This window comes from Peromyscus leucopus, chromosome 3 (genome assembly GCF_004664715.2).
Source record: "Peromyscus leucopus breed LL Stock chromosome 3, UCI_PerLeu_2.1, whole genome shotgun sequence".
NCBI lineage: Eukaryota > Metazoa > Chordata > Mammalia > Rodentia > Cricetidae > Peromyscus > Peromyscus leucopus.
This window is the reverse complement of record NC_051065.1, coordinates 148,140,547-148,168,183: the sequence shown is the minus strand read 5'-3', so window position 1 is coordinate 148,168,183 and position 27,637 is coordinate 148,140,547. Positions and strand designations below refer to the sequence as shown.

General features: G+C 45.7%; 1 protein-coding gene across 1 annotated transcript; it reads right to left on the bottom strand.

Annotated features, from left to right (window-relative positions):
* Positions 1-10,809: 10,809 nt before the first annotated feature.
* Apobec1 (apolipoprotein B mRNA editing enzyme catalytic subunit 1) lies at positions 10,810-23,858 on the bottom strand. Its single transcript, XM_028857840.2, has 5 exons — positions 23,677-23,858; positions 19,334-19,361; positions 14,537-14,934; positions 13,864-13,982; positions 10,810-11,859 (listed from the first exon to the last, which is right to left on the bottom strand). Exons 1-5 carry the CDS (start codon positions 23,690-23,692, stop codon positions 11,731-11,733), a joined length of 690 nt encoding a protein of 229 aa, XP_028713673.1. The 5' UTR covers positions 23,693-23,858; the 3' UTR covers positions 10,810-11,730.
* Between the last annotated feature and the right edge of the window lie 3,779 nt (positions 23,859-27,637).

The window sequence follows — 27,637 nt, the reverse complement described above, 5'->3', positions numbered from 1 at the left end:
GCGCACGCCCTTAATCCCAGGACTCGGGAGGCAGAGGTAGGTGGATCTCTGTGAGTTCGAGGCCAGTCTGGTCTACAAAATGAGTTCCAGGAAAGGCGCAAAGCTACACAGAGAAACCCTGTCTCAAAAAACAAAACAAAACAAAAAAAAAAAAAAAAAAAGAATGCATTTGACATAGCGACACCTGCCTGTACTCTGCTTGGGAGGCGGAGTCAGGAAGATCGGTTTGAAGCCAGTTTGGGAATAAGAAAGACTGTCTCAAATAAAACAAAACAAATAAAGAATAGATTTGAGGCTTTTCCATACATCATACACAGAGATGTGTTCACTATCAATCAAATACTTCCATGGAGGAATTGAAAGCTTAAAACTTCAAAGTAGCATAGATGGAAACCTTCCTGATTTTGGATTAAGCTAGTGTTTCCCACCTACCAGGATGGCCATCAACTGAAACAGTGTGAGTGGGGCAGTGGAGCACTTGGAACTTGTGGATGAATAGGAGTGTAAAATGTATAATCACTGTGGGAAACAGTTTGACAGATCCTAAAAAGTAAACAGGTAATTGCTACAGGACCCATACCTTCCACTACTGAGTTCTGAAGAGAATTACAACCTTGAAGGGTTAGATGGATGGCTCAGTTCGTAAAGTGTTTGTCTTGCAAACACAAGGACCAGAGTTTGATCCCTAGCACCCATGCAAAAAAAGCTGGGCATGGTAGTGCATAATCCCATCACTCAGGAGGCAGAGACAGGTGGATCCCTGAGGCTCCTGGGCAGCCTATCCTACTTGGCAAGTTACAGGTGAATGAAAGAAACTTTTTTTTTTTTAAAGGTCGTGCTTGGTGCACATATCTTTTTTTTTTTTTTTTTGGTTTTTCGAGACAGGGTTTCTCTGTGTAGCTTTGCACCTTTTCCTAGAACTCACAGAGATCCGCCTGCCTCTGCCTCCCGAGTGCTGGGGTTAAAGGTGTGTGCCACCACCATCCGGCATTGGTGCACATGTCTTTAATCTGAGCACTCAGGGTACAGAGACGGGTAGATTTCTGTGAGTTCGAGGCCAGCTTGCCTACATAGCAAGACCCTGCTTCAAAAAAAGGAAAAAAAAAAGAAAGGAAAAAAGAAAAAAGGGTGGATAGAGCTTGATGAATGATACCTACATATACACACACATACACACATGCACACACACACATACACACACACAACTGAACACGCATGCACACACCACAAACAAAAAGACACGTGGTCAAACAAAAGAAACACACGGCCAAATAAATTTTGTACATGAATATTCAAAATAACAGTATGCGGGCTGGAGAGATGGTTCAGACGTTATGAGCACTGACTGCTCTTCCAGAGGTCCTGAGTTCAATTCCCAGCAGCCACATGGTGGCTCACAACCATCTGTAATGAGATCTGATGCCTTCTTCTGACCTGCAGTCATACATACTGTATACATAATAAATAAATAAGTCTAAAAAAAACAAACAAAAAATCCAGTATGCATAATAGCCAAAAATCGATACATTTAAATACTCATCAGTTGGTGAATGCATAAGCAAAGTGTGGCACATCCATGGGAGAAATTTAATTTATTTGGCCATAAAAGGAATGAAGTACCAATGCATACTATAACATGAACATACCATGAAAGCATGATGCTGGGCCAGCCGGATGACTAAGTGGGTAAAGACCTCTTCAGCCAACACTAACAACCTGAGTTGGGTCCCTGGAACTCACGACAGAAGAGAAAACCAATTCAAAGCTGTCCACGACCTCATAAACATCACGGCTTGTGAGCTCCCCTGCCCCTCCCCCATACACGTGCAATAAGTAAACACAATTCTAAATAGGAAGAGAATTGCTAATTAATTTAAAAACAAAACTCTGTGCTCTATGAGAGAGAAACACACAAAATCCACACAGTACCTAAAACGTCCTGAGTAAGAATCTAGGTGTGGCTATGCACACTTATAATCCCAGCACTTGGGAGATGAGGCAGGAGGGTGGGAAGTTCACAGCCAGACTTGACAACACAGTGAGTTCAAGGCCAGTGTGGCATACATGGGACCCTGCCTCAAACAAAACTCCCACAGGATTGCAGTGCCCACATGCACCTTCACACAGACATCATATAAGCCACATAGTAAAACGGAGATCAATCTGGACCTGTCTCTACCACAACAAAAAGATAAAAAATTAAAACGCAGTGTTAAATCTTTGTTTCCTTTATTATTTACTTAGTGAGATGTGTGTTCTGGTATTAAAGGCCTGCACCTCCACACCCAGTCTCTGCCCTTGCTTTAACAACCCTATATAACAGGTTCTTATCATTCTGAGGTTTAACATGTGTTAGTTTGGGGTCCCCCCCCACCGCCAGACAGAGTTTCTCTGTGTAGCTTTGGTGCCTGTCCTGGATCTTACTCTGTAGACCAGGCTGGCCTCGAACTCACAGAGAACCGCCTGATCCTGCCTCCCGAGTGCTGGGATTAAAGGCATGTGCCACCACCGCCTGGCCCATGTGTTAGTTTTATTTCCTTAGAGAATTCAATTTTCATGATGTGCAGTGATTTCGTATTTTGTTGGTGCGTGAACTTTAAGATTGTTGTTTCCAGGCGCGGTGGCACACACCTGTAACCCCAGCAGTCAGGAGGATTAGATAAGAGGTTCATGAGTTCCCAGCCAGCCTGGGCTCTATCACAAGACTTTGGATCCCCCTCTCTCTATTCAAACACCCTTCCTGTCTCTTCTGGTCCACGAGCTGCATCCAGCCGCAATAACAATGAACAAAAGAGTGGATACTGAGGCAGCATGACCATCCTCCGGCCTGTCGGCTGTCTCTGATGTTTAATGCTGCGGTGCAAAGGCTACCTGGGAATTGAACCCATGGTTGGATGTCCACTGTTCTAGGTCCCATCCCACATGGGTATGCACGTTGAAAGTAGCATCTGCCTTATTCTTGGCTCCTGAAGCTTTAAGGATGCACTGACGTATCCTTCCCTTCAAATGACTAATTCCTGCATGTCTCTGAATCTGCAAAGAGGAAGAGCGCATTGCCTATTAATTTCATAAAAAATGGGATTCTATCTGGAGAAGAGGTAACTTTACCTAAGAAACCTAATGTTTAATGAGAGGATGGTTTATAAGGTTAAATGGAGCTGGGGGGCGGGGCAAGAACTAGAGAGTTAAGCATCCCTGGGCTAGTCACTGCTCAAGACCTGTCTGTCACCCTCTCTGGGAGTTTCCGATAACCGGGATCTGGCAGGGCTGGCTGTGAAGAAAGAGCCACCTTGGGAGGGCACTTGCCTGGAGTCCTGGCCCATCTGGGAGACAGGCTCAGGCAAAGCTGTATACACAGCAAGATGTTCTACTCTTCAGACCGTGAAATCTGCACAGCACAAATAATCACTTTTGAGCCCTAATCAAATATAATCGGCCCCTGGGGTTTTAAAACTGTCATGGTCCATGCAATTTGGTTTCTTTTTCTTTCCAATTTAAATTTCACAGGGGTGTCATGTATCTTTATCAGACATGAGACCTAAATAAGAAATTAAGCCGAAGACACAGAAAACAGTGATGCACAGACATTCAAAAAGATTCCACAAATGTCCTACAAAATCAGCCTATATGAAGAGCAAACTGAGGACCTCTGGTGGCCTTTCCTGTAGCATAAACCCTAGATGTTCTTCCCCAAAGTTTCAATGGTCTGTTTACTCCCAACGGAATGTTTCCACAGGAGACAGGATTTCATAAAATATGCTGTGAAATAAATGTGGCGAGGGCTTAGGCAGCGAAGGAAAAGAGCTTCGATTCCAGCCTGTGTCTGAAGATGGCTCAGCCATTCCATCAATTTATTCGTGTTACCAGGAATCTGCCTTCAGCAGAGCGCTTCTCATGCTCCCTCAGGATTCACTAGATATGGGCGATTCTGTTGTAAAATAGTTATTCCAGGAGCTGAGGGTGTAACTCAATGGTGGGGTACTTACTCGTCATGGGAGAGTCCTGGGTTCAATCTCCAGGACTTAAAGAAAAAAAGTGTGTGTGTGTGGGGGGGGGCTGTAAGTTGGATATGGTAGACTGTGCCTGTACTTGAGAGCAGAGACAGGAGGATCATAAGACTGAGGCCAGATTGGGCTGTATAGTTAGACTTTGTCTCAAACAAAACAAAGAGAAGGGAAAGGCAACAAAAAGAAACAAAAATAAAATCAGTTCTTCCAGGAGATGCAGCATTTGAGATGCAGTGCAGCTCTGAACTTTGTTTTTTTTTTTTCAGACGGTTTCCCTCACATAGCTCAGGCTGGCCTCACACTTGCTATGGAGCCAAAAATGACCTTGAACTCCTGATTCTCCTGTCTCCACCTACCAAGTTCTGGGTGTATGCCTATGACATCACTCCTGGTTTACATGGTTCTGAAAGTCAAACATAAGACTTCATGAAACCTAGGCAAGCGCTCTCTGTACTGAGCCCCATCTCCAGCCCCAAAAATGTATGAACCTCACTTTGAGACATTGTCTCAGTCCATTTTCCCAGACACCAGTTCTCAGGGTACTCAGTGTGGCCGCTGAGGTTCACCGTTGCCTTTATTGCTGAAGACCAGATTAGCACGCTTCTAACTATAGTGTGTAAACACGATGCACCCTCTGGGGGCAGGTCAAACTCCATCAACCAAGTCTACACGCCAGTGCACACATCTGGGTGTTTGCTCGCCCTGAAATCTGGGGTCAAGAAGTAGGTATTCAGGAAGTGACTCACATTTATTGGTTCCTCTGTCACCAACTCCTGCTGTATTTGTTTACTCTTTAGTAATTGAACAAGAACTTGGGGCCACCCAAGCTCCCGAGACGTCACTTTATACTTTAAAGTGAGCATATGTATTTCGGGATGGAGGAGAAGGCACTTGAAATATTCAAAGCATCCATCCCCATTAGAGTGCCTGTTTATTTAATGCAGGGTCCAGTTCTTCCCGTCCACAGGCAGGGCCAGGGCTGAAGCTGACTTCCTTCCTCCAAAGGTTATTTTTGAATTGTAAAATCCAGAGGGATCTAAGTCTGCTATATATAAAGAAAATTGTTCACAAACGGCTGCTTCTTCTTTCCTGGGCCAGAGGGACTAAAGTTCAGCAGCTCAGTGGCCTTGGTCCAATCATTTGAACTTTTTGTGTTTAAGTTTTCTCTTTTCCTATAAGACAGTAACAGGTGGAGGCAGCTGGTGAGAAGACATGAGTTCGGTGTATGAGACACTCAGCACTCGGTCCGTGGTGAATGTCAAATAGGTATCTGCTGGAGGTTTCTTTTGTTTGTTTGTCTGTTTGCTTTGTTTTTATTTCTCTCATTCAATGCAGTACATATAATCAAAAATCAAGACCTGTTTGCACCACTTCTGAGTCTGCCTGTTCACACTGAGTTCCTTGTGTCCAAGCACTCTGGATACATTTAGAGGAAGAACATCACTTAATCTATGGCTTTGTTGCTTAGGTTTCGCTTTCACAGTCCTGTTTCACAACCGGAGCTTTATTATTCTCGTTTCATCAAGGAGGAAACAGAAACCAACAGCTGACTGACTTGCCCAAGGTCCCTCGGCAGCAAGAGACAGAGGTAGAATTTGACCGGTTTGTGGCTTCTTCTGCTAGCTACCAGAGTGTGCTTGAACAGTTTATTATCGTTATGCCCGGATCTCGGGGACCCCCAAAAGACCACCATGGAGACTGAATCCCATATATAAAAGCAAAGAGCCTTTATTCTCTTCAAGCTCCGAGCTTGATCTCTCTGTCTGTCTGATGCAGTGGTGAGAGCAGAGAGCCCAGATCCCAGGCAGGGTGGGGTTTCTATCATAGCAGAGGTTGAGGTGAGGGGATTTTCAGGGTTCAGGACCCTAATTGGCTGACATTTGTCTAGGGGTATAAGGAACGTTTGGAATGTCAGGTATTTCCTCTTAGATGCTGGTGGGGTCAGTTTATGACTCTTCCTGGGTCCAGGTGTTGCCTGCCAAAAGCTGTGTCTGGACCTCAGGTATTTCCCCTTAGACACAGGCTCCACAGGGTGGGGTCTGCCAGAAGCTGTGTCTGTCATGGCAGCTGTCTGGTCAAGCTGTTCTGGGGCCTCCCACAGCCTTCAGCAGTCTCTTTACAGAGCCTCTTCACACATATCAGGGACCCAGGTTTGGGAGGGCGCAGTGGCAAAAACAAGGAGTGAATCCCCATCATCAAGCTGGGCCACCTGGTCAAGGACACTACGACCAAGTCCCTGGAGGAGATCTGCCTGTTCTCCCTGCCCACCAAGGAATCGGAGACTGTTGGCTTTTTCGTGACATCCCTGAAGGATGAGGTTCTAAAGATCATGCCGGTGCAGAAGCAGACTCGGGCTGGCCAGCAGACCAGGTTTAAGGCTTTTGTTACTGTTGGGGACTACAATGGTTATGTTGGTCTTGGTGTCACCAAAGTAACAAGATTGGCAAGTCCCACACCATCCTGGCTCTGTGGCTCTGTGCTTGCACCTCTCATCCCTGCCCCCAGAGGGACTGGAATCATCTCTGTTCCCATGCCCCAAGAGCTGCTGACCAGCCGGTACTGATTCACCCCTACCCTGGGTAACTTCATCCACACCATCTTTGATGCATCTCCAAGACCTATAACTACTCAACCTTGTCCTCTGGAAAGAGACGGTCCACTAAGTCTCCCTATCAGGAGTTCACTGACCATCTTGTGAAAACTCACACCCGAGTCCCTTGTTCAGAATATCCAGGCTCTAGCTGGGGCTACAACAGCCCCTTTTATACCAGAAAAGTAAAATGAATTAATTCTGTTTTTAAAATGTAGCAAAAACTAAAAAGGTGGGGGAAGCATGTAATAGATGTCAAACTTTTAGGAATAATGGAGTCAAATGAATAAAAAGATGAAGAGCGGTAATGGATGGATATTACTATTTTAAGACACATAGCAGGGAAGAAAAGGGTACCCCGGAATAACACATCGTTAGAAGATGGGGGGAAGGACACCTCTCTCTCTTTCTCTCTCTCTCTCTCTCTCTCTCTCTCTCTCTCTTCTCCTTTTCTTTCATTCTCTTTTCTCTTTCTTTTTTATCTATCTATCTTTTTTTGTGGTTCTGGGAATTAAACCCAGGGCCTCACACAGGCTCGACAAGTGCTGTACCACTGATCTACGCCCCTGTGGTTGTTTGAATGAGAACAGCCCCCATAGGCTCATAGATTTGAGTGATTGGTTATCAGGGATTGGCGCTATTGGAAAGAATGAGAGGGTTCGGAGGCGTGGCCTTGTTGGAATGGGTGTGTCGCTGGGATTGGGTTTTGGAGTTTCAAAAGCCCAGACCAGGCACAGTCTCTCTCCGTCTCTGCCTTTGTGTTATCCCTGGCCCAGCAGCTGCACCTGAATCTATCTACTGCTGTTCCAGCCAGTAATTGCGGCTCCACAGTTTCCAGCCCACTTCTCTGGCAGCAGCCGGGTGGGACTTTTATGTCCTGCTGGATCCACCAAATGCAGTTTTAACTAAATCTCTATCATTCTGTTTATCAATAAGACTTGGGAGCTGGAGGCTGGGGTGAAAACCTGCTAGCTCCAAGAGGTTGAGGAGCAACCAGCTGACCTTCCCTCTTTGCTGGCATCTCCAAAAAAGAGCGTCCTTCTGCTACCAAAAAGACTGCCCCACTCAAAGTCCCTCCCTACTACTTCCTGTACGTCTCTCTATCCATCTTCCAGACACCCCCTGACTCTCTATGATTACTTTCTGTCAACTAGTTGCTGGCCTCACTCCTCCTCCTGACCCAAGGTTGATTTTATTTAATTAATGCAAATGAAAACTCAGGGTTCACAGTGTGATTGAATATCCCAAAACACTTTGAATCAAGATGTAGCTCTTGGCTACAAGCTCCAGTGCGTGCCTGCATGCCACCATGCTCCCCTCTATGATAACGAACTAAACTTATGAAACTGTAAGCAAGCTCTCTTCACAATGCTTGCTTAGCTAGTGCATGTCTGATTTCTGCTTCACAAGACAATCTTTGCGTCAGTTCAGCTTACCAGAGACTTATATGCTTACTGTATGGTGGCAGGCTCTTGCTAACTGTTCTTATAGCTAAATTATCCATTTCATAATCTATTGCACGTGCTTGTGCTTACCGAGTCTTCACATGCTGTGGATGGCAGCAGTGCAGTGTCTGCTCACTTCTGCTTCGTATTCTCTCTCCTTGTCCACTACTTCTGCTGATGGCCAGTATTTATTGACCTCGAGCAACAGATTACAGACATCCACGCAGTGCATACCTTTCACCCCAGCACTTGGGAGGCAGAGACAGGTGGATCTCTATGAATTCGCCAGTGGCACAGAGCTAGCAGCAGGCTACACAGAGAAATCCTGTCTCAAAAAATAAAATTGCTTTGATCATGTGCTCCTCACAGCACTAGAACAGTGAGGAACATAATACCCAAGAGCTATTTCTTTTCTTTCTTGGTTTCATTAGGGACATTTTGAAAATTCTAGTATGGATTGGTGGTACAGCTAGATGGTAGAACATTTATCTGTGCAGGGCCCTGGAACAATCCCTATCATCTCAAAGGGATAGTCTGATAGAAACTTAGCAACTCTGAAAGATTATCAAGTTTATCAAGCTAACTCTAACCATCCATTTTTCCACACTTGAACCCAGGAAGCTGAGGGCTACTTCAAAATGCTATTTACTAGGGGAGATTAAAGACTACATTAATTATTCAGGCAGCGGTGGTGCACTCCTTTAATCCCAACATTCAGGAGGCAGAGGCAGTCGGATCTCTGACCTAAAGCTAGCCTGGTCTACAGAGGGAGTTCTAGAACAGCCAAGACTACATAAAGAGACTGTGTCTCAAAAACAAACAAAAAAATACTGGTGATGCTTGACACTGCCACACATGTAGGAAATCATTAAATTTAAAGTCCAGGCAAATGCTTGACCACAGGCCTCCATCCAGAGCCCTTTCGTTACTCCTTATTTTTAGACACAGTCTCATCAAGTTGCCCAGGCTGGCTTTAAACTCAGTCTGTAGCCCAAGCCAGGCTTGAACTTAAGATCATCGTGCCTTAGGCTACAGAGCTACTGGTATTGTTATCCAAGCCCAGCTTAATTTCATCTTCGAAAAATGCATTCTCTCTGTATCACTTCCATGCCTTGCTCTAAGCTGAGTGACTCCTTTATTACGTTTATTATCACTGTGACCAAATGCCCGGGGCCAACTGGAAGTGAGGAGAGCTTCACTTTGACTCACAGTTGTGAAGGTTCAGTGTGTTGTGGTGGGGAGGGTGTGGTGGAGCCCAACAGCTCACACCAGGGAGTAGGGAGCAGAGGGAAGATGCCCTCACATGCTGGCTGTCTCCTCCAGTTCCATCAGCTAAGCAGTCTTCATGCCCTGTTGAATCTTCTGAAACACCTTCCAAGATGCACCCAGAGCTCATCTCTAATCTCACGGGAGCTCTCCACAGTTTTTCTGCGGATTCATTATCCTGTTATTGTTCTTTCACTGTCCTGCTGGGGATTTTGTTTTTCCCTTCTGTCTGAATTGTGGCCTGGCTTCCAGTAATTCCCCCTTCCTTGGGTTAATGTAGTAAACCCTCCAAATACTCCCTGAGAAAGGGCACCTGGGAAGTGACTTCATCCCTTACCTGTCGAAATGTCTTTGCTTCCCACTGTCACTATTCAGTTCACTGTGACAGAATGTTTGGGAGGAGCAATTTAAAGGGGAAGGATTTATTTCAGCTCACGGATTCAGCGATTTCAGTCCACAGTCCTTGGTTTCATTAATCCTGGACACAAGTCACTTTGCCTGGCTTTCTAGGGCTATGGCCTTTGTGTGGTGATATTTTATTTGTGCTCTAACAAATAAAGCTTTCCTGAAAATTAGAAGGAGGAGCTAGCTACTAGTTAACCATAGAGGTCTGGAGGTCTGTACAGACAGAAAGTGATAGACCTGGGCGGAGAGAGGAAGTGATAAAACATGGTGGAGAGAGGAGCTCATAGGGAGAGAGGATTTCATAGGGATAAGAACTAGTGGCTTGTTGCTCTGTCTCTCTGATCTTTCAGCTTTTACTCCAATATCTGGCTCTGGGTTTCTTATTAATAAGACCATTTAGCCATTTGTGTTACACCTTTGCCCACTAACCAATCTCCCTGCTCCCTCTTCTGTTAGATTGGTTGTTTGTTTGCATCAGAGTCTCAGTAGGTAGCCCAAGGGCTGGCCTCAGACTCATGGTTCTCCTGCTTCAGCCTCTTGAGTACGGAGGCCAGAGGGTATACTACCATGCCTAATACAAACCTTTTTATAAGAACAAGCGATGATACAGTTGTGATGTCTTTCAAGATACTGGAGTCAAGAGAATGTGCTCAAAGCCAGAGAGCTTCTGTGACAAGAAGCAGCAGACATGGAAGGGAGCAGAAGCTAAGCCGGAGTGGGCTGGAGAGAGAGAGAGAGAGAGAGAGAGAGAGAGAGAGAGAGAGAGAGAGAGAGAGAAGCTAAGCTGGCGTGGGCTGGAGAGAGAGACCAGGGCAGAGTTCCAGATCCCAGATGGACAGGTGGATGAATAAAAGACAAGAATGTGGAGGCCCAGGAGTTCAAGGTCATCCATGACTACTTAGTGAGTTGGAAGCTTTTTGAGACCCTGTCTCAAAATAGAAACAAATCAAAGCAAGAAAATGCTGGGTGTGGCTTAATGAGGTGGGAACCCCTGATCCCCACGTGGACTAACATCCGTTCCTCGTTTTTTTTTTTTTCACAGACAAACTCCAGTGGGTCCTGGGAGCCAAACAAATACAATAACACTGATAAATGGTATCTTTCACTGCAGTTTTTTTTAAATGTATAGATATAGGACTGTGGAGACAGCTCAGGGGTAAAAAAAATAATAATAATAACAAATCACTTTTTTGAATTGACAATCTTCATTCATTGCCCAGCATGAATAGTAGAAAGAGAGAGAGAACCCTAAAAGTTGCTCTGTGACCTCCACAGGGGTGCCATGGTATGCACACACAACCCCCTCCACACACACAATAATAATAATAGATAAATACAATTTTCAAAATGTAAATGTAAGAATTTAATACGGTCCAGCCTCTTCCAGTGCCCAGGGGCTGTTGTATGCCATGACAGTCTTTGGAGGGGCAAGCAGGTAAGTGAATGAGCTGGTCTGAGTGGCTCTGTTATGCAAGCTGGTGAGGTGGTGGCTGCTGGCATAACTCATATCTGTTGAGGCTAGTTTCAAATTTACTGTGTAGCTCAAGATGACTTTCAACTTGTCATTCTCCTGCCTCTACCGCTCAGTTACTTCGATTATAGGAATGCACTGCTTTACCCGAGTCTTCGATTCCTAGATTCTCGATTTTAGGGTTTTGTTTTTTAGACAAGGTCTCACTGTGTGATCTGAGGCTAGCCTGGGTCTTACTATGTAGACCAGGCTGGCCTTGAACTCACAGAGATCTGGTGCCCCTGCCTCCCCGGTGCTGGGACTACAGGAGTGTAATCTTGTAATTAACCATACCTGGCTCAATTCTAGATTCTCTCTGTTTTCCTGGAAGTTCTGGGCATTGAACCCAGGGCCTCACACATATAACCAGTACTCTACCCAGGAGTGTTAGTCTCAGCTCGATTTCTAGACTCTTCATGACAGTCACTTTTTGGTGGGTCATCACGGCTTGCTGTCAAAACAGTACACACACAAGGAGTCATTTTATTCATCTCCAACTCCCAGAGGTCATATCAACCCTGAGGCCCAAAGGATGTGAGGTGGAATCCTCTGGTAATGGCAACCCTGAAGAGTCAGTGTGAAAAAAGTAAGCTCGTGTTGGTGTCTTCTTAGAATCTTTAAACAGGGCGGAAGTCCCTGAAACAAAGAAGATTAGATTTTATTAACAGTTAACACTAATATTACTGTGAACATTTAAAAAAATGTAGTTTAATTGGCGATGATTCAGTTGAGCAGCTACCATGTTGGACAAAGCACACAGAGAATGTCCAAAATCCATGAGGCACATTTTCTTCCGTAGTGTGACTGGCCTCAGCCGCTAGGGGAAACAAGAGAGCCTGGAGCACCGAGAGTGTGTGATGTGAAGAGAAGGATAAAACGGAATCACTGTGTGTCCCAGGCACACCTTACCCTGACTGACCCATTTCCTCCCCCACTTGCTTCCCACTGAAGGAGGCTGGTTTGGGCGGTGGTGGGGAGGATTTATATCCCAGTCAGGATCCTCTTTTATTTTTTTTTTTTTTCAGAGTTGAGGACCGAACCCAGGGCCTTGCGCTTGCTAGGCAAGCCCTCTACCACTGAACTAAATCCCAACCCCTCAGGGTCCTCTTGACTTTCATTATCTTGTTTCTCATTTTAAGATGAGTTAGCTAGTTAAATAACCAAATTTAAGTATAAATGCAAAAAAAAAAAAAAAAATGTGATGAGAGTATATGGGAAAATCCTCAAAAGAGAAACACAAAAAAAGATACTTGTTTTTGCAGCAAAACTTTTGCTTGTGTTAGAGTCTGAGAGACGTCCCAAAGAAGACCACCAGTGGCTATTTAAAAACTGCCAACATGTTGGGGTGGCAAATGGCGACCCCAGGAGCAGGTTGTAAGCTCCTTTTAAGCAGAGTTAAGGGACTTCCAGGGAGGAGGGGTTTGTCTGGGGCTGATGCGTGGAGGGAAGATTATTTTGGGGTCTTATTGGTCAGAGACTCTAACGTGGTCATGGACTTTCCAGCGGCAGGGTAGGGAAAGCTATGTTTAGCTGGCAGAAGTCTGGTGGGAGTCTGCTGAGCCAGCCCAAGGCAGAGGGGCACCTGCGGAGTAGCAGAAGGCTGAGGGATGCTTGCTGATTGGTTGCCCCTGAGTTGTGGTTTTCCTGAAAACTGCTTGCTCAGCTCCAGCCCTGTTCCAGGAAATCGAAACTGAAGCTAAGGCCTGGTCTCTGTCAGGGCTGCTAGGGAGAGCTTGTCACGGCTCTGGTCTGCCCCCACCCCACCCCTTAAATAAACATACAAGAAAGATTCGGGAGTGGTGCACACCCTAGTCTCAGCATCTGGGAGGAAACAGACAGATCTCTGTGAGTTATTTATATGGTGAGACCTTGTCTCAAAAAAAAAAAAAAAAAGGCAGGAAGAAAAGAAGGACAGAAGGAAGGAAGGAAGGAAGGCCACTTATGAGAGGGTCTGCAGAGATGGTCCAGTGGTTGAGGACGCTGTGGTGGTTTGAATGAAATATCCACAGGGTGTCTGGTGGTGGTATGTTTGGAAGGTCATGAGCTTTTTGAGGCCATGAAGCCTTGTTTCACGAGATATATCACTCACTGGAGCAAATTTGAGAGTTTATATTCACCCCCCTCCCCAGTTCTAGTTAGCTCTCTCCTGGCTCCTACATAGGGCAGAGATCTAATCTCTCAGCTTTGTGTACCCGCTACCTTGCCTCCCCAACGTTACACACAGACTCTACCTCAGGATCTGTAAGCCAAAGTCAACCTTCCTTCTCTCAGCAGCTCTTGGTCATGATGTTTACCACAGCAATAGCAAAGTAACCAATACAAGGTCCTCTCGTAGAGGACCCAGAGTTCAGTTCCCGGCACCCACCTCAGGTGGCTCCCAACCACCTCTAACTCCAGCTGGGAGGGGGCGGTCCTCTGCAGGCACCTGCACACTTGTAGCAGCCATTCATAAAGACTCACAGAGACACATGCAAAGAGGAAGAGGAGGAACTTACCAGGAGTCAGACTTAGTATCATGAGACTATAATCCCAGTACTCAGAAGGTGGGGGTAGGAGGATCAGGAATTCAAGGCCATCTTCCACTACATAGCAAGTTCAAGGACAGCTTATAGAAACAAGCAAAAAGCCAAAGTCACTTACTAGAATGATGCAGTGGAGTTCCAGTATGTACAGCTTCATCCACAGATTTGGGAACCTTGGCCAGTAAACTTCATTTGAAGGTGCGTAGTTGACAAAATTCCTCCAACAGTAACAGTACTCTAAGAAATACACAATTCGGTTCATTTCACAAATACCGTGGTAAATTATTTAAAACTACCTGGGCACAGTGGTTCATGCCTGCAATCCAAGCTATTCATTCAGAAGGCTGAAGCAGGAAAACTGCAAAGTCAAGGCTAGCCTGAGCTACGTGACAAGTCCAGAGCAGGACCCTGTCGAAATAAACACTAAAGAGCAGGGATGTAGCTCAGTAGTTTCGCGCTTGCCTCTCACAGATGCTCAGCACGTGCAAGGCTTCGGCTTTAAGTCCCGCAGCAACAACCACAGAGCATGCGCTCTATGTAAAGACTCTGCCTATTTGCTGCTAGAAGTGGTCATGCTCCCTAAAAAGTTCATTTAAGGTGGCTGGGGGCAGAGGTGCCTGGAGCAGAGGAACGAGTTACTATTGCTCATTAATCCTTTGCTGTGAAGGTGAGACCTGCTGCCCTTCCTCACTTTGTGTTGAACTTTCACCTCTGGGATTTCATGCCAGCATCACCAACAGCTGGTGTCTGCCCCTCACCACCACTGTTCTCTCAGAACAATCGGTTCTTACCTTGCTCGGTCATGATCTGGATAGACACACCTCTGTTAATGAGGTCCCTGAGTCCCTGCCGATTTCGCTGATCCATGTGGTGATACAGCCGGGCTACATAAATAAACAGAGTCACGTTGGGGTGTCGGCTCAGAAATTCTATAATGGCCTTCGAGCATTCCCCACAGGGACTCCAGGACAAGAACCAGATGATGGAGCACCTGGTGGATGGAGCAAAGTATCTTTCTGAAGTCATTTTCTCTATGAAATTGATTTCAACGTGTTTGTTGGTGTTTTGGCTCGTGTGCCGCCAGACGCTGTTCCTCCCGCCCCAGCTGATCTCATAGAGCAGACAGGTCTCTTTGCGAAGTTGCCTCGGGTCGAAGAAGACTTCAAATTCCTGCGGTTCAATTCTTCTCCTGAAACATAAAAAGACTCCCATGCAGTCTAAGAAACCTTTTTTTAAAAAAAAAAAACAAAAAAAACCAGATCTTACATATTCCAGGCTGACTGGGAATTTGATATGGAGCAGAAGATGATGTTGATCTCTATTTCTATTTTATTTATTTATTTTGTGTGTGTGTGTGTGCGCGCGCGCGCGCGTGCGTGTGCGTGTGTGTGTGTGTGTGTGTGTGTGTGTGTGTGTGTGTGTGTGGTGAATGTGTGTGTTTGCATGTATATGTTCATACATACAGTCAGAGGTCAACGTTGGGCATCTTCCTCTATCTTCCTCTGCCTTATTTTTCCAAACAGAGTCTTCCGATGAACCTGGAGCTCACTGGCCGGTAAGCCTCCTGGATCCACTTGTCTCTGTCTCTACAATGCTCAGGTTACAGAGACACACCACCAGGCCTGACTTTTAGGGCGCTGGCAATCCAAAATGGGATACTTGTACTTGGTCGGTAAGCATTGTATCCAATGAGTCATCTTCCCAGCTAGACCTTGAACATTTGATGTCCCTGCCTCTACCCAAAGGACAGGAATCACTGGTGTGTGGGAACCCAGGGCTTCATGCATGTAGGCAAGTGCCCCACCAACTGACACACCTCTCTACCTTCTCTTAAAAGTTTATCTTTCAGATTGCCAGGTACGGTGACACATAGAATCTCAGCACTAAGGTGGCAGAGACAGGAGGATGACAAGTTTGAGAACAGCCTGGGTTACACAGCAAGACTCTGCCTCGAAAACAAAAACAGGAGCCGGGGAGACAGCTCAGCAGGTAAAGGCACTGGCCACCAAGCCTGATGGTCTGAGTCCAGTCTCCAGGATCCACATGGTAGGTAGGAGGAGAGAAGAGACTCCCCTGACCTCCACGCCTGTGCCAAAGCATGCACAGCGCTCCCCCAAACACACATACACACACACACACACACACACACGACGCACGCACGCACGCACGCCGCACGCACGCACACGCTAAATAAATAAGTGTAATTTTAAAAAGGGAGAGCACACCATGGCATGTGTGTATTTCACTCACCACTGACTAGAGATCTTCTTGACTAGTTGGGCTGGGGGCTGGCTGGGGAAAGGTGAGAGTGTGGCCACAGGATATTTACGGACTGCGGCTCTCTTCAAGCATTATCTAAAACTTAACGAGGAGCCCTATGGAGCTGGGGTTTGCGAGTGAGGAAGCCTTGGGGATTTGAATGAAAGAAATTAAAAGGGCTCCGGGAGGTTCTAAAATGGGAACGTGGAAATGACTGTCTTCCCCTAAAGGCACATCTTTAGAGGTGGCTATTAACGTGTAGGTGAGTGGGGAAGGAACCCATTTCTAACCAAGGGAGGGGCAGGGGCAGCAGTTTATGGCCTTGGTTTTGAAGGCTCCCTAGTCACTGCCTTTTTTTTTTTTGCTAGGCAAACACTCTACCACTGAGCTAAATCCCCAACCCAGCCACCTTGAAAAAAAAAAAGATTTATTTATTTATTATGTATACAGTGTTCTGCCTGCATGTATGTCTGCAGGCCAGAAGAGGGCACCACATTTCATTACAGATGGTTGTGAGCCACCATGTGGGTGCTGGGAATTGAACTCAGGACCTCTGGAAAAGCAGTCAGTGCTCCTAACCTCTGAGCCATCTCTCCAGCCCACTGCACTTTGTTAACAGTACTAATGAAATTATTGTAAAATTGTTTAATCCTGACTCGGGAAAACTTTGATTTTCTCCCCTTCTGCCATTTTCTTCCCGATGCTGGTCAGAGCGAGCCTAAGCAGGCCTTCCTTCCCTAATACGGTAGGCTGGGCTCTTTCTCTACAGCTCCCCGCTACGACATGTAACTGCTTGTCCACATGTGGCTGACCTCCGGGCTGACTTAAGTCACGAAAGTTTTCTCCTTCTCTCCTCTGCCTTCCCTTCTGGGCAGCTGCTGAGATTCGCAGCTCGTCTGTCCTGAGGTTTTTCTTTTAAGCTCTGGTAAAGTTTGGCAGGTGGTGCTGTCTGCATGCTGGGTTCCAAGGTGAATGTTACTTCCATCATGGCGTCAGTTGTGCTAAGGTCTGGGGGCCTGTTACCGTACCAGTAACTTAAACAGAAACGAAAGATATAGGAGTTCTGCTGGGCGGTGGTCATGCACACCTTTAATCCCAGCACTCAGGAGGCAGAGCCAGGCGGATCTCTGTGAGTTCGAGGCCAGCCTGGTCTACAGAGTGAGATCCAGGAAAGGCACAAAGCTACACAGAGATAAAGAATGCTAACAGAGTGAAAATGCAAAACAAAACAAAAACTGTAGTTTCCCGACCCCTCCCCTGTGATCTGGACCAGGTGGAGTCGAAACTCTGAGAACAGAACTTCAGATCCCCAAGGATGTGTCAGCAAAACGAAAACAAGCCAATTAACAACAACAGCAACACAAGTCTGGGAACTGGAGAGATGGCTCGGTGTTAAAAGCACTGACTGCTCTTGCAGAGGACCTGGGTCTGCTTCCCACGTAGAGGCTCACAACCACCTATAACTCCAGATATCTGGGACCAGACACCCTCTTCTGGCCTCATCCAGCATCTGTCATTAATATGGTGCGTGCGCAGACACACGTGTATATATGAGCAGAACATTCATACACATAAAATAAATAAAACTGAGTAAATAAAGTCTGCTGAAACCGTTTCTAAGCGATCTATAAAAATCCAGTTTTTCAGGGGGTGGTGCGCAGCTTTATAGCATCGACAAGCCATGATCTTGTGAGTTCGAGCAGCTGCTACCAATGAAAAAAAAAAAAAAAAAAAAAAAAAAAAAAAAAAAAAAAAAAAAAAATCCAGTTTCAGAGACCAACAAACTGACCGATCATTTTCAGAAAGAGCCCTCAACAAGAAGCAGCAAAAGACTGGGAAAACAGCTATCAGGACGTAACCCTTAGCCCTGACCTCTCAGAACTAACACAGGCCACGCCAGAGACCGACACAGAGACTCACATTCCCTTGAGAGCTGCACATCCAAGAAAAGGACCCTTCAGGTGTGAAAGCCCCCTGGGGCCTGTGGGGACCAGGAAAAGGCAAACACACGCCCGTGTGGTAGATGGTGAGCTTCTTGAGAAATATTTTGAGAAAACAATGCTTCACCATGGACTTAAGCCTTTGGATTTAACTCTGGTTTCTAGGGCAGCTTGATGAAGATAGATAGATGGTAGAGAAATGATAGATTGATAGATAGATAGATAGATAGATAGATAGATAGATAGATAGATAGATAGACAGATAGATAGACAGGTAGATGACGAATAGGTAATAACTCTGCCCGAGAGTGGGCAGAGCATGGATGGAACCTAGGGACCAGCTACACAGTGGTTGGTAAAACATCAGCACTTGGGCATTCACTCACACTAGAGTGAGCATCTCATGTGAAGGTGACAAGGGGATCCTGAGCAAGGAAGATGCTCCTAGCCCAGCTTTTTAAACTTTTATCATCCACAACCCCTTTCACACACGGCATTTCCTGATTGTTTTAAGTGGGCCGTACTGTAGGTGATTTCTAAGTTGCAGAACAAAATTAATTTAATGGTAATGATGTAGCTGGCTAGACTGTTACGAGCTTTTCTTTTTCTTAAAGAGAAAGAAGCAAAACAGACTCTTAAAACACACAGTGGCAGATTAAATAAATAAGAAAAAGGCAAATGGTTGAAACATGCTCATGTTTACCTCTGTGTGTCACCAGGAAACACGATTTTCCACATGACAGAGGCACAATGACATGTCTCATTCCCTAAAGACACTGGGGGGGGGAGCAGAGAAGGAGATGGGAGGGGGATGAGAGGGAGATGGGGGGCGGGCTGACTACTCAGTGCTTGCTCAGAGACACCACTAAAATCCCTCTGATTAGAGCATGAGACTTCCCGCTCAGCACACCCAAGCATGGCCTGTGAAAGCCGGATATCCGGAATAATGTTAACATAGAAAACATTATTTTTAAAGTGATGTGGAATGAATGGGGCTGCGATGGTGCTCACCTTTAATTCCAACACTCAAGAGGCAAAAGCAGACAGATGTCTTTGAGTTCAAGGCCAATCTGGTCTACAGAGTGAGTCCCAGGACAACCAGGGCTACACAGAGAAACCTTATCTCAAAAAATAATTAATTAATTAATTTTAGAGTATGTAAAAAGAAAATCAGCAAATAAACTCATTTATTTTTTTAAAAATCCTCTAGTTTTCTCTTTACAGTAAGTATGAGTATTGTCTGTTCCCTTCACAAGTGGCTGAGATTCATTTTTTTAACTATCTAATAAAGACAAGGAAATTTGCACACTGAAAAACAAACTATAGTCCTGTAATTTTTAAATGTCCATTTCTGCATGATTGAATTGGGAGGCGCTACATCTGTCTTACCTCAGAGTAGGATCAACAACAGCAGGACCTGTAAACCAAGAGACGGCTTTGTTAAATAACACCCCAGTTCACATGTTCTAGTCTCCCAAATGCTGTGGGATGGTCTTTCTGTATGCTGTGAATATATGTTGCTACCATTGGTTAATAAGGAAGCTGCTCTGGCCTGTGGCAAGAAAGGTTATAGCCAGGCAGGAAGTCCAAGTGAGAGACAGGGGAGAAGAAAGGCAGAGGAGGCCAGATGCCATCCAGCCACCCAAGGAAGAAGATGCCAGCAGACCGGTAATGCCACGGCCATGTGGTAAAATACAGATTAATCGAAATGGGTTAATTTAAGACATAAGAACTGGCTAGCAATAAAGCTGAGCCATAGACAAAGGAGTTCATAATTAATACTAAGCCTCTGAGTGATCATTTTATAAAAATGGCTGCTGCCCAGGAGGGCCAGGCAGAACCAAGAAACTTCAGTCTACACCCAAATCTATAAATCATATCAGAAAATAGAAGCCAGTACCGTGGCCCACACCTCCCATCCCTGCATATTGGATGCTGTGGTATGAGGAGATAGAGTTCAAGGTCTGCCTAGGCTACACTTTGAGATCCAACCTCAAAAAAAAAAAAAAAAAAAAAATCAGTCTAATGGGAAAGTCACTTCTCAAAGGATCCAAGAGGTACAATTTGGAAATTATGAGATACAGATTATGCCTATCTTATTCCAGACTCTGTCATTCTACCCACCACATAGCAGCTAGCAATGCAAAGTATTGAATAATGAGTGAATGGACTTTACTAACATCTACTACTAGCATATGCTATTCTCACCTCTATTGTTTTTTAAGTTTGTTCTGGGGTAATGTACAAACTGAACATACTTTATTCAAGATTTATAGAGTCTATTTTCAAACTTGGGTTTCTAATAAACACAGAGAGACCCTGAGTTTATGAAAGCTGCTTCTCAATTCTTACAGCCGTAACGATAGAAACGGTGAATAATAATTTGTAACTTTGAAAACTTTTTCAGAATTCCATAAAACTTGGTTTAAAGTTTTGCTTTTAAAACAAAGCAATGTGAAAGGCCCTGAGTTTTGTCAGTGCTCATCAGATGTTTTGCATGTCCAGTTTGATTACATCCTTCCAGCCTGCAGATACAGAATAGTCTCTGTTATTAACAGTTAAAGCAAGATGGGGTGTCCCCTACAGCATTGCTGGTCAGTGGGTTATTAAGCAGTTAAGGTGGGGTGTCCCCTACAGCATTGCTGGTCAGTGGGTTATTAAGCAGTTAAAGTGGGGTGTCCCCTACAGTTCTGCTGGTCAGTGGGTTATTAAACAGCTAAAGTGGGGTGTCCCCTACAGTGCTGCTGGTCAGTGGGCTATTTGCCGTTCTTCCTTTTGGCCATTTCTTGGTGAATTGTACCCTGTGCTGCTCTCTGTATATTCTCCAGTTTTTCCAGAGTCAGAGGTTTTAAGGACAGAAATGGGTTTATGAAGCACCATCATGATTACATCTTCCACAGACAACTGTCCTTGGAAGAACTTCGATTCCACCGTATGTAAACTGTTGAGTAGGGTGTTGTGGAATGTTCCTTCACACTGTGTGAAGATGTGTCACTGTGACTGGCTTAATAAAGAGTTGAACAGCCAGGCAGTGGTGGTGCACGCCATTAATCCCAGCACTTGGGAGGCAGAGCCAGGTGGATCTCTGTGAGTTCGAGGCCAGCCTGGTCTACAGAGCGAGATCTAAGACAGGCACCAAAGCTACACAGAAAAACCCTGTCTCAAAAAAATGAAAAAATAAAATGAAATAAAAAATCAAGAGCTGGCCGGGCGGTGGTGGCGCACGCCTTTAATCCCAGCACTCGGGAGGCAGAGCCAGGCGGATATCTGTGAGTTCGAGGCCAGCCTGGGCTACCAAGTGAGCTCCAGGAAAGGCGCAAAGCTACGCAGAAAAACCCTGGCTCGAAAAACCAAAAAAAAAAAATCAAGAGCTGAACAGCCATTGACTAGGCAGAAAGAGATTAGGTGGGACTTCTGGGGACAGAGAGGACTCAGAGAGGAAGCATGATGAACAGTACAGAGCAAAGGTAACTGCGCCACAAAAAAAAAAAAAAAAAGCCAACAAAATGTAGATTTAAAAACATTTGTTAATTTAAGTTATAAGAGCTAGTTAGAAACAAGCCTAAGCTAATGCTGAGCTTTCATAAATAATAATAAATCTCCAGGTCATTTTTTTTGTGAGCTGGAGGCCCAAAAGACAAATCTGTCTACAGTACGGTGCTTTTGCTCCTGACAATTTTGATCTCTTATTTATTTATTTATTTATTTTTACCGCTTTTTGTATCTGATTTGTAATTATCAGAACCACTGTCTCCCTGACTGTAGTACAGAAGGAAAGGTTCATTCCTTCCCAGATGGCTCCACCATTGCCCTGGCTCACCACCGCCCTGGCTCACCACTGCCCTAGATCACCATTGCCCTGGCTCACTATCGTCCTGGCTCACCACTGCCCTAGATCACCACTGCCCTGGCTCACCACTGCCCTAGATCACCATTGCCCAGGCTCACTACCACCCTGGCTCACCACTGCCCTAGGTCACCACTGCCCTGGCTCACCACTGCCATGGCTCACCACTGCCCTAGATCACCATTGCCCTGGCTCACCACCGCCCTGGCTCAACATTACCTTGGCTCATTGTTGCCCTGGCTTGAGTTCTGTCATTTTTGAGAGTCTATTATAACAAATAGGGCAAGTAGCCTCGGGTTTTTCCCCTACTCTTTTCTGTGTCCAGCCCCAAATCAATATAATAGTAGGCAAATATGCCCAAAGCACTAGTTCAGTCATATTGCTGTGCTTCAGAAATTCTCAAGGTCACCCTCAGCTACTTTGTGTTCAAGGTCAACCTGGGCTACATTATTGAGCCATGTCTCAACAATAAATAATAGATAAATTAAAAAAAAATTTAAATCTCCAAAGATTTGAACTCTACCAAAGACAATAATAAAAAACAATTTTAGGAACTGGCTCCAATCCCACCTCATCTGAAATCATTTCCTTTCAAACCAGGCACGTCTCCCTCCTGTAATTTTTCGTATCCCACCTCTCAAATGCTCGGATTACAGGCATGAGCCACCATGTCTGTGTGTTGTATGCGGTGCTGGGGTGGGACCCAGAGTTTTCGGCATGCTAGTCAAATCTATACCAACTGAGCTACGTCCCCAGATCGTTCGTTTGTTTGTTTGGGGTAGGGGGTGTCTCATATTGTAACCTAGGCTGGTCTGAAACATATTATATTGCCCAGGCTAGCTTCAGATTCCTTGTAACCCTCCTGTTGCAGCCTCTAGACTACTAAGATGACAGGCGGGAATAACCACACCTGATTAACACTAATTAGTCATTGTCTAGTTAGTCAACCAGCGTACAGACCATATGCAGCTGCTTCTGTTTTACCTTAATTAGTTTTAGTTTTCCTTTTTCTGGGTGGAAGGGTGGGCAGGACTGAGGTATTGAACCCAGGGCCTCACATACGCTAGGCAAGCTCTCTACCACTAAGCTATCTCCTCACTCTTCTTCTTAGCTAAAACAAAGCTTTTAAAGTGTGTGTGTGTGTGTGTGTGTGTGTGTGTGTGTGTGTGTGTGTGTGTGTGTGTACACGGGTGCCTGTGGAGGCCAGAGGAGCGCACCGGAGCTCAAGTGACAGGCAGTTGTGAGCGGCCTCTTGGGGGCACTGGGAATCAAGTAAGAACAGCAAGCATCCCTAACTGCTGAGCCAGCCCTCCAGCTCGCCCACCTTCTCAAAACGCTGGTTGTCACTCAGCCACCCAACTTGGCCTTGAACTTGCCCTATAGTGCACAAAGGGGCCCTCAACTAGTAATTCTCCTGCCTCGGCCTCCCAAGTAGTTAGAATCATAAGCCTATATCAGCAGACTCAACTAACTTAAATTTTTTGTTGCCGTGAAACCAACATTGATTTAGTGTTACTTGTCAAAATCATTAAGAGGTATAAATACTTCATCGGAATAGTAATTCATCTTAAGAACAATATGAATGTATTCATCATAATAGGAAAGTTGGAAAGCACCCAGAGACCCAAGCATAGGTAGGTTATACATACAACTGACGCACTCTTCAAGACCGTGGACCCAAGCTAAGCATGGGAGCAGGCATTTGTATTCCCGTACTCAAGAGGCTAAATGAAGCGGGAGGATCACTTGAGGCCAGGAGTTGGGGACCAGCCCGGGGCAACCTGACAAAGCTAAACAAAGCTTTGTTTTGTTTGTATAGAAAGAAGCAAAGTAAAGAGGAAAAAATCAACTGCCCGCCTCGCCGGGACCTGGCATCCAATTTCACCTGTCTCGGAGCTCATCTTGCTGTGTGTCTGGACTCCTTCCTCCGGAGCGTATGTGGCGAGGATGGTTTCTGCCAACTGTGTGCCTGGACTTCGTTTCCTCGGGTGTGCCCACAGCCGGCTGCAGGAACAGAGTGACTCATTTCTGCGTGTGAGTATTACTTGATATCGGTTCTATGCAAATGAGGAAGGAAGTTGTATCTGGATTTTCGCTCACCATGGGGAGGAAGCCCGTGGCCACAGTAACCATCAATTCTGCAGAGCAGAACACTCGTGACAGGAAACTTCACCTGTTTAATAAACTTCAGGTATTTGCTGGTGACATCTACATTTACAAAGCTTCCTGCTTCCTCCAGGTTCAAGGGAGACCGGGAGAGAAGACAGTACAGAGGTCAGAGAGAATGAAACTTTGTGTAACTTGAAAGGCCTCAGTGTGACCCAGGGAGAATATCGTGGTTTTCGCCTATTACTTCCTCTCATTTACTCTTTGTGCTGGATCTCTGTTGGAAAAGGGAGGGGCACCTGAAGATGCAAACGCAGAGAGACCTTGGCCTCTGAGTCAGATAACAGTGTGCTGGTCTGGGGCCCTTGAAGGGAAGGCTAACTGGATGACTAAGTCCACTCCTGAATTTTTAACCCCTAATTTTAAAAAGTCAATGTGCTGTTCTTCTCCACAGCCACCGCCTCTGTTGTCAGAACTTCCGGTCAAGTCAGGCTACCGATTCCCCCTGGGGCTCAGCGTCATCCCTCAGAACCGAGACCGTCCTCTCAAGACCCAAGACTCCCACTAGGGCCTTATCCTAGTTTGGTGTCTATTGCAGTGAGAAAGACCATGACCAAATGCAACTGGGGGAGGAAAGGGTTTATTTGGCTTACACTTCCAGGTCCCGCTCCATCGCTGAGGAAAGGCAGGGCAGGCTCTCAAGCAGGAACCTGGAGGCAGGAGCTGAGGCAGAGGCCATGGAGGGGTGCTGCTTACTGGCTTGCTCTCCCTGGCTTGTTCAGCCTGCTTCGTTATACACCCCAGAGCCACCTCCCCAAGAGTGGCACTGCTCACAGTGGGCTGGGCCCTCCCTCTCACATCCATCAAGTCAAGAAAATGCCCACAGGCTTCCCTACAGGCCAATCTGAGGGGGCATTTTCTCACTCTAGGTTCCCTCTTTCCAGATGACTCTAGCTTGTACTGCCCTTCTGTCCCAGAATTCCTGCCTCCTAGCACAGTCCGGACTTGTGTAGGCCTGCCTACCTCTGAGGCTTGGAGACCACTGGGGATGACGCTCTATGCACACCCCCTTGATAACAGTTTCAGTCCTCAACTCCCACTCTCCTGGTAAAACTAGGAAGGAAAGCATCATAAGTGCCCTTCCTAGGTTGTAAAATATATGAAGATGGAGTTTATCAAGGTTTCGTTAAGGGCTGTTAAAGAAAAGTTACTTCCTCCTGTCAAAAGAATGAAATCTGAGTTCTGCCTGGGTGGTGACATAGCATTCTGGTCTGACCAGGAGATTAGAACATTGCACACCATTGCCATCTTCTTCTTTTTTGGTTTTTGTTGTTGTTGTTTTGTTTGGGGGGGGGTGTTATTTTGTTTGTTTGGTTTTGGTTTTTTGAGGCAGGGTTTCTCTGTGTAGCTTTGGAGCCTGTCCTGGAACTCACTCTGTAGACCAGGCTGGCCTCGAACTCACAGAGATCCGCCTGGCTCTGCCTCCCAAGTGCTGGGGCTAAAGGCGTGCGTCACAGCCACTGTCTAGCTCCATTGCTATCTTAAGAGTTAATACAACAGGGCCTGTCAATCACCTACCAAGGAGAGCGCTCCCCAAGAAAGCTGATTCACTTGAAGACATGCTGAGGGGAGGGGGGAGGAAGAAGTGTGGGCTCCCGGAAGCTGCTCCCCTGACACAATTGCTTGCAGCCCTTCACCGCTAAGCCTGCCTGCTTTCTGAGTTCTAATTCACAAAGCATAACTTTTCCCCTTCCCATCTCTTCTTTGGATACCAGCCAACACCCTAAGTATACCTTTTGTCATACTCTGGACCTTCTCACTCTTTCTCTGAATTATCTCCTCACCACGACCCTTGCCGAGCTCCGTTGCTGACCCTTCCTGCTTTCTTGGACACTAACTCAAAAGCCATGATTATCTCTCCTCCTCTCAGCCACCAGGATGCACAGCTTGTCTGATTCCATATATACGTGTGTGCGTGCAAGGGTGCGTGCGTGTGGTTTTTCAAGACAGGGTTTCTCTATGTAGCCCTGTCTGTCCTGGAACTCACTCTCTAAACCAGGTTAGCCTCGGACTCAGAGATTTGCCTGCTTCTGCCCCCCAAGTGCTGATATTTAAGTCGTGTGCCACCGCCACCTAGTGACATATACATTATTCTTTAAGAAACAAAAGGTTAATTCAGCAGGCATGACCTCTTCTTTTACACTTAGCCCTATCTCTCCACCTGGCAGTTGCCAAGGTCTCTAGCTTGTCTGGGTTGTCGATTTTCTCTTAAACTAATAAAATTGTTCTTGAGTTTCCTGCTTGTGTGTGTGTGTGTGTGTGTGTTTTTTAATTCTTTTATCTACGAGATTACTGTAAAAGGGTCCCTTGTTTTCCCCCATGAATATCATCCACAATGCTATCTTGGTCATGATTTAAAGCCCTCTTTTCTTTAATATCTATGTATAGGTCATCTTCCACTGTGGATGTGCCAAAATGTATTGTGTTCACTGTCTTTCAATTTGAAGCTCCCTAGGTGGCACCAAATTCCTGCCAATCCTCCTGCCTCAGTCTTGAGTGCTGGGATAACTGATGTGACCCTCTATACCCGGTAGATTTTTCTTTTTTTTACTAATGCTTAGGCATTATAAATAATATCCTGGGCGGCGCACGCCTTTAATCCCAGCACTCTGGCAGGCAGATCTCTGTGAGTTCAAGACCAGCTTGGTCTAGAGAGCAAGTTCCAGGAAAGGCACAAAGCTACACAGAGAAACCCTGTCTCGAAAAAACCAAAAAAAAAAAAAAAAAAAAAAAAAAAAAAAGAAAAGAAAAAGAAAGAAAGAAATTAAAAATAAATAAATAATGTCCCAATCATCTTACTTATACCTCCATTTCTAGATAATCACTTCCTTAGAATAAAGTCCTAGAGATGGAGTTACAAGGTAGTAAGACATCAGTGGCTCTTTAAAGAGAGAATTTCATTTATCCCAGGTTAGCCTCCAACTCACTCTGTATGCATGATGTCCTAGAACTTCTGATCCTTCAGTCCTCCACCTCTGGAGTGCTGGCATTACAGCTGTGTGCCACCACACCTAGTTTATGTGATCTCAGGGATGGACCGTAGGTCTTCCTGCATGTAAGGCAAGCATTCTACCAATGAAGCTACATCCCCAGCTCTTAAGACCTATGTTAGTCAGGGCCTACGCAACAGCTTTTAGCATGGGGGAGACGGCCTGGACGTAGTAGACAACACTCCTGGCCAGCCTACCTGCTTTTAGGTTGTTCAGCGACTATGGCTAGCTGCATCCAGAAAGCAAAGATCTTATTGGCACTGTAGAATTAATTTTAAATATCCTTTCCTTGAGAGATATCTCCATTAGGAATCCAGGTGTGCTCACTATCTTGGCCATATCTGAGATCTGCTCTGGTTCCCGGGCTAAGGCAGGTTGGTTGGTTCTTAAAACAAAGTGTGGGGAGCTGGAGAGATGGCTCTTCTTCCAGAGGCCCTGAGTTCAATTCCCAGCAACCACATGGTGGCTCACAACCACTTGTAATGAGATTTAGTGCCCTCTTCTGGCCTGCAGGGACACATGCAGGCAGAATACTGTATATATAATAAATACATTTTTTGAGGGGGTGGGGTTTCGAGACAGGGTTTCTCTTGTGCAGCTTTGTGCCTTTCCTGGAACTCACTTGGTAGCCCAGGCTGGCCTCCAACTCACAGAGATCCGCCTGCCTCTGCCTCCCGAGTGCTGGGATTA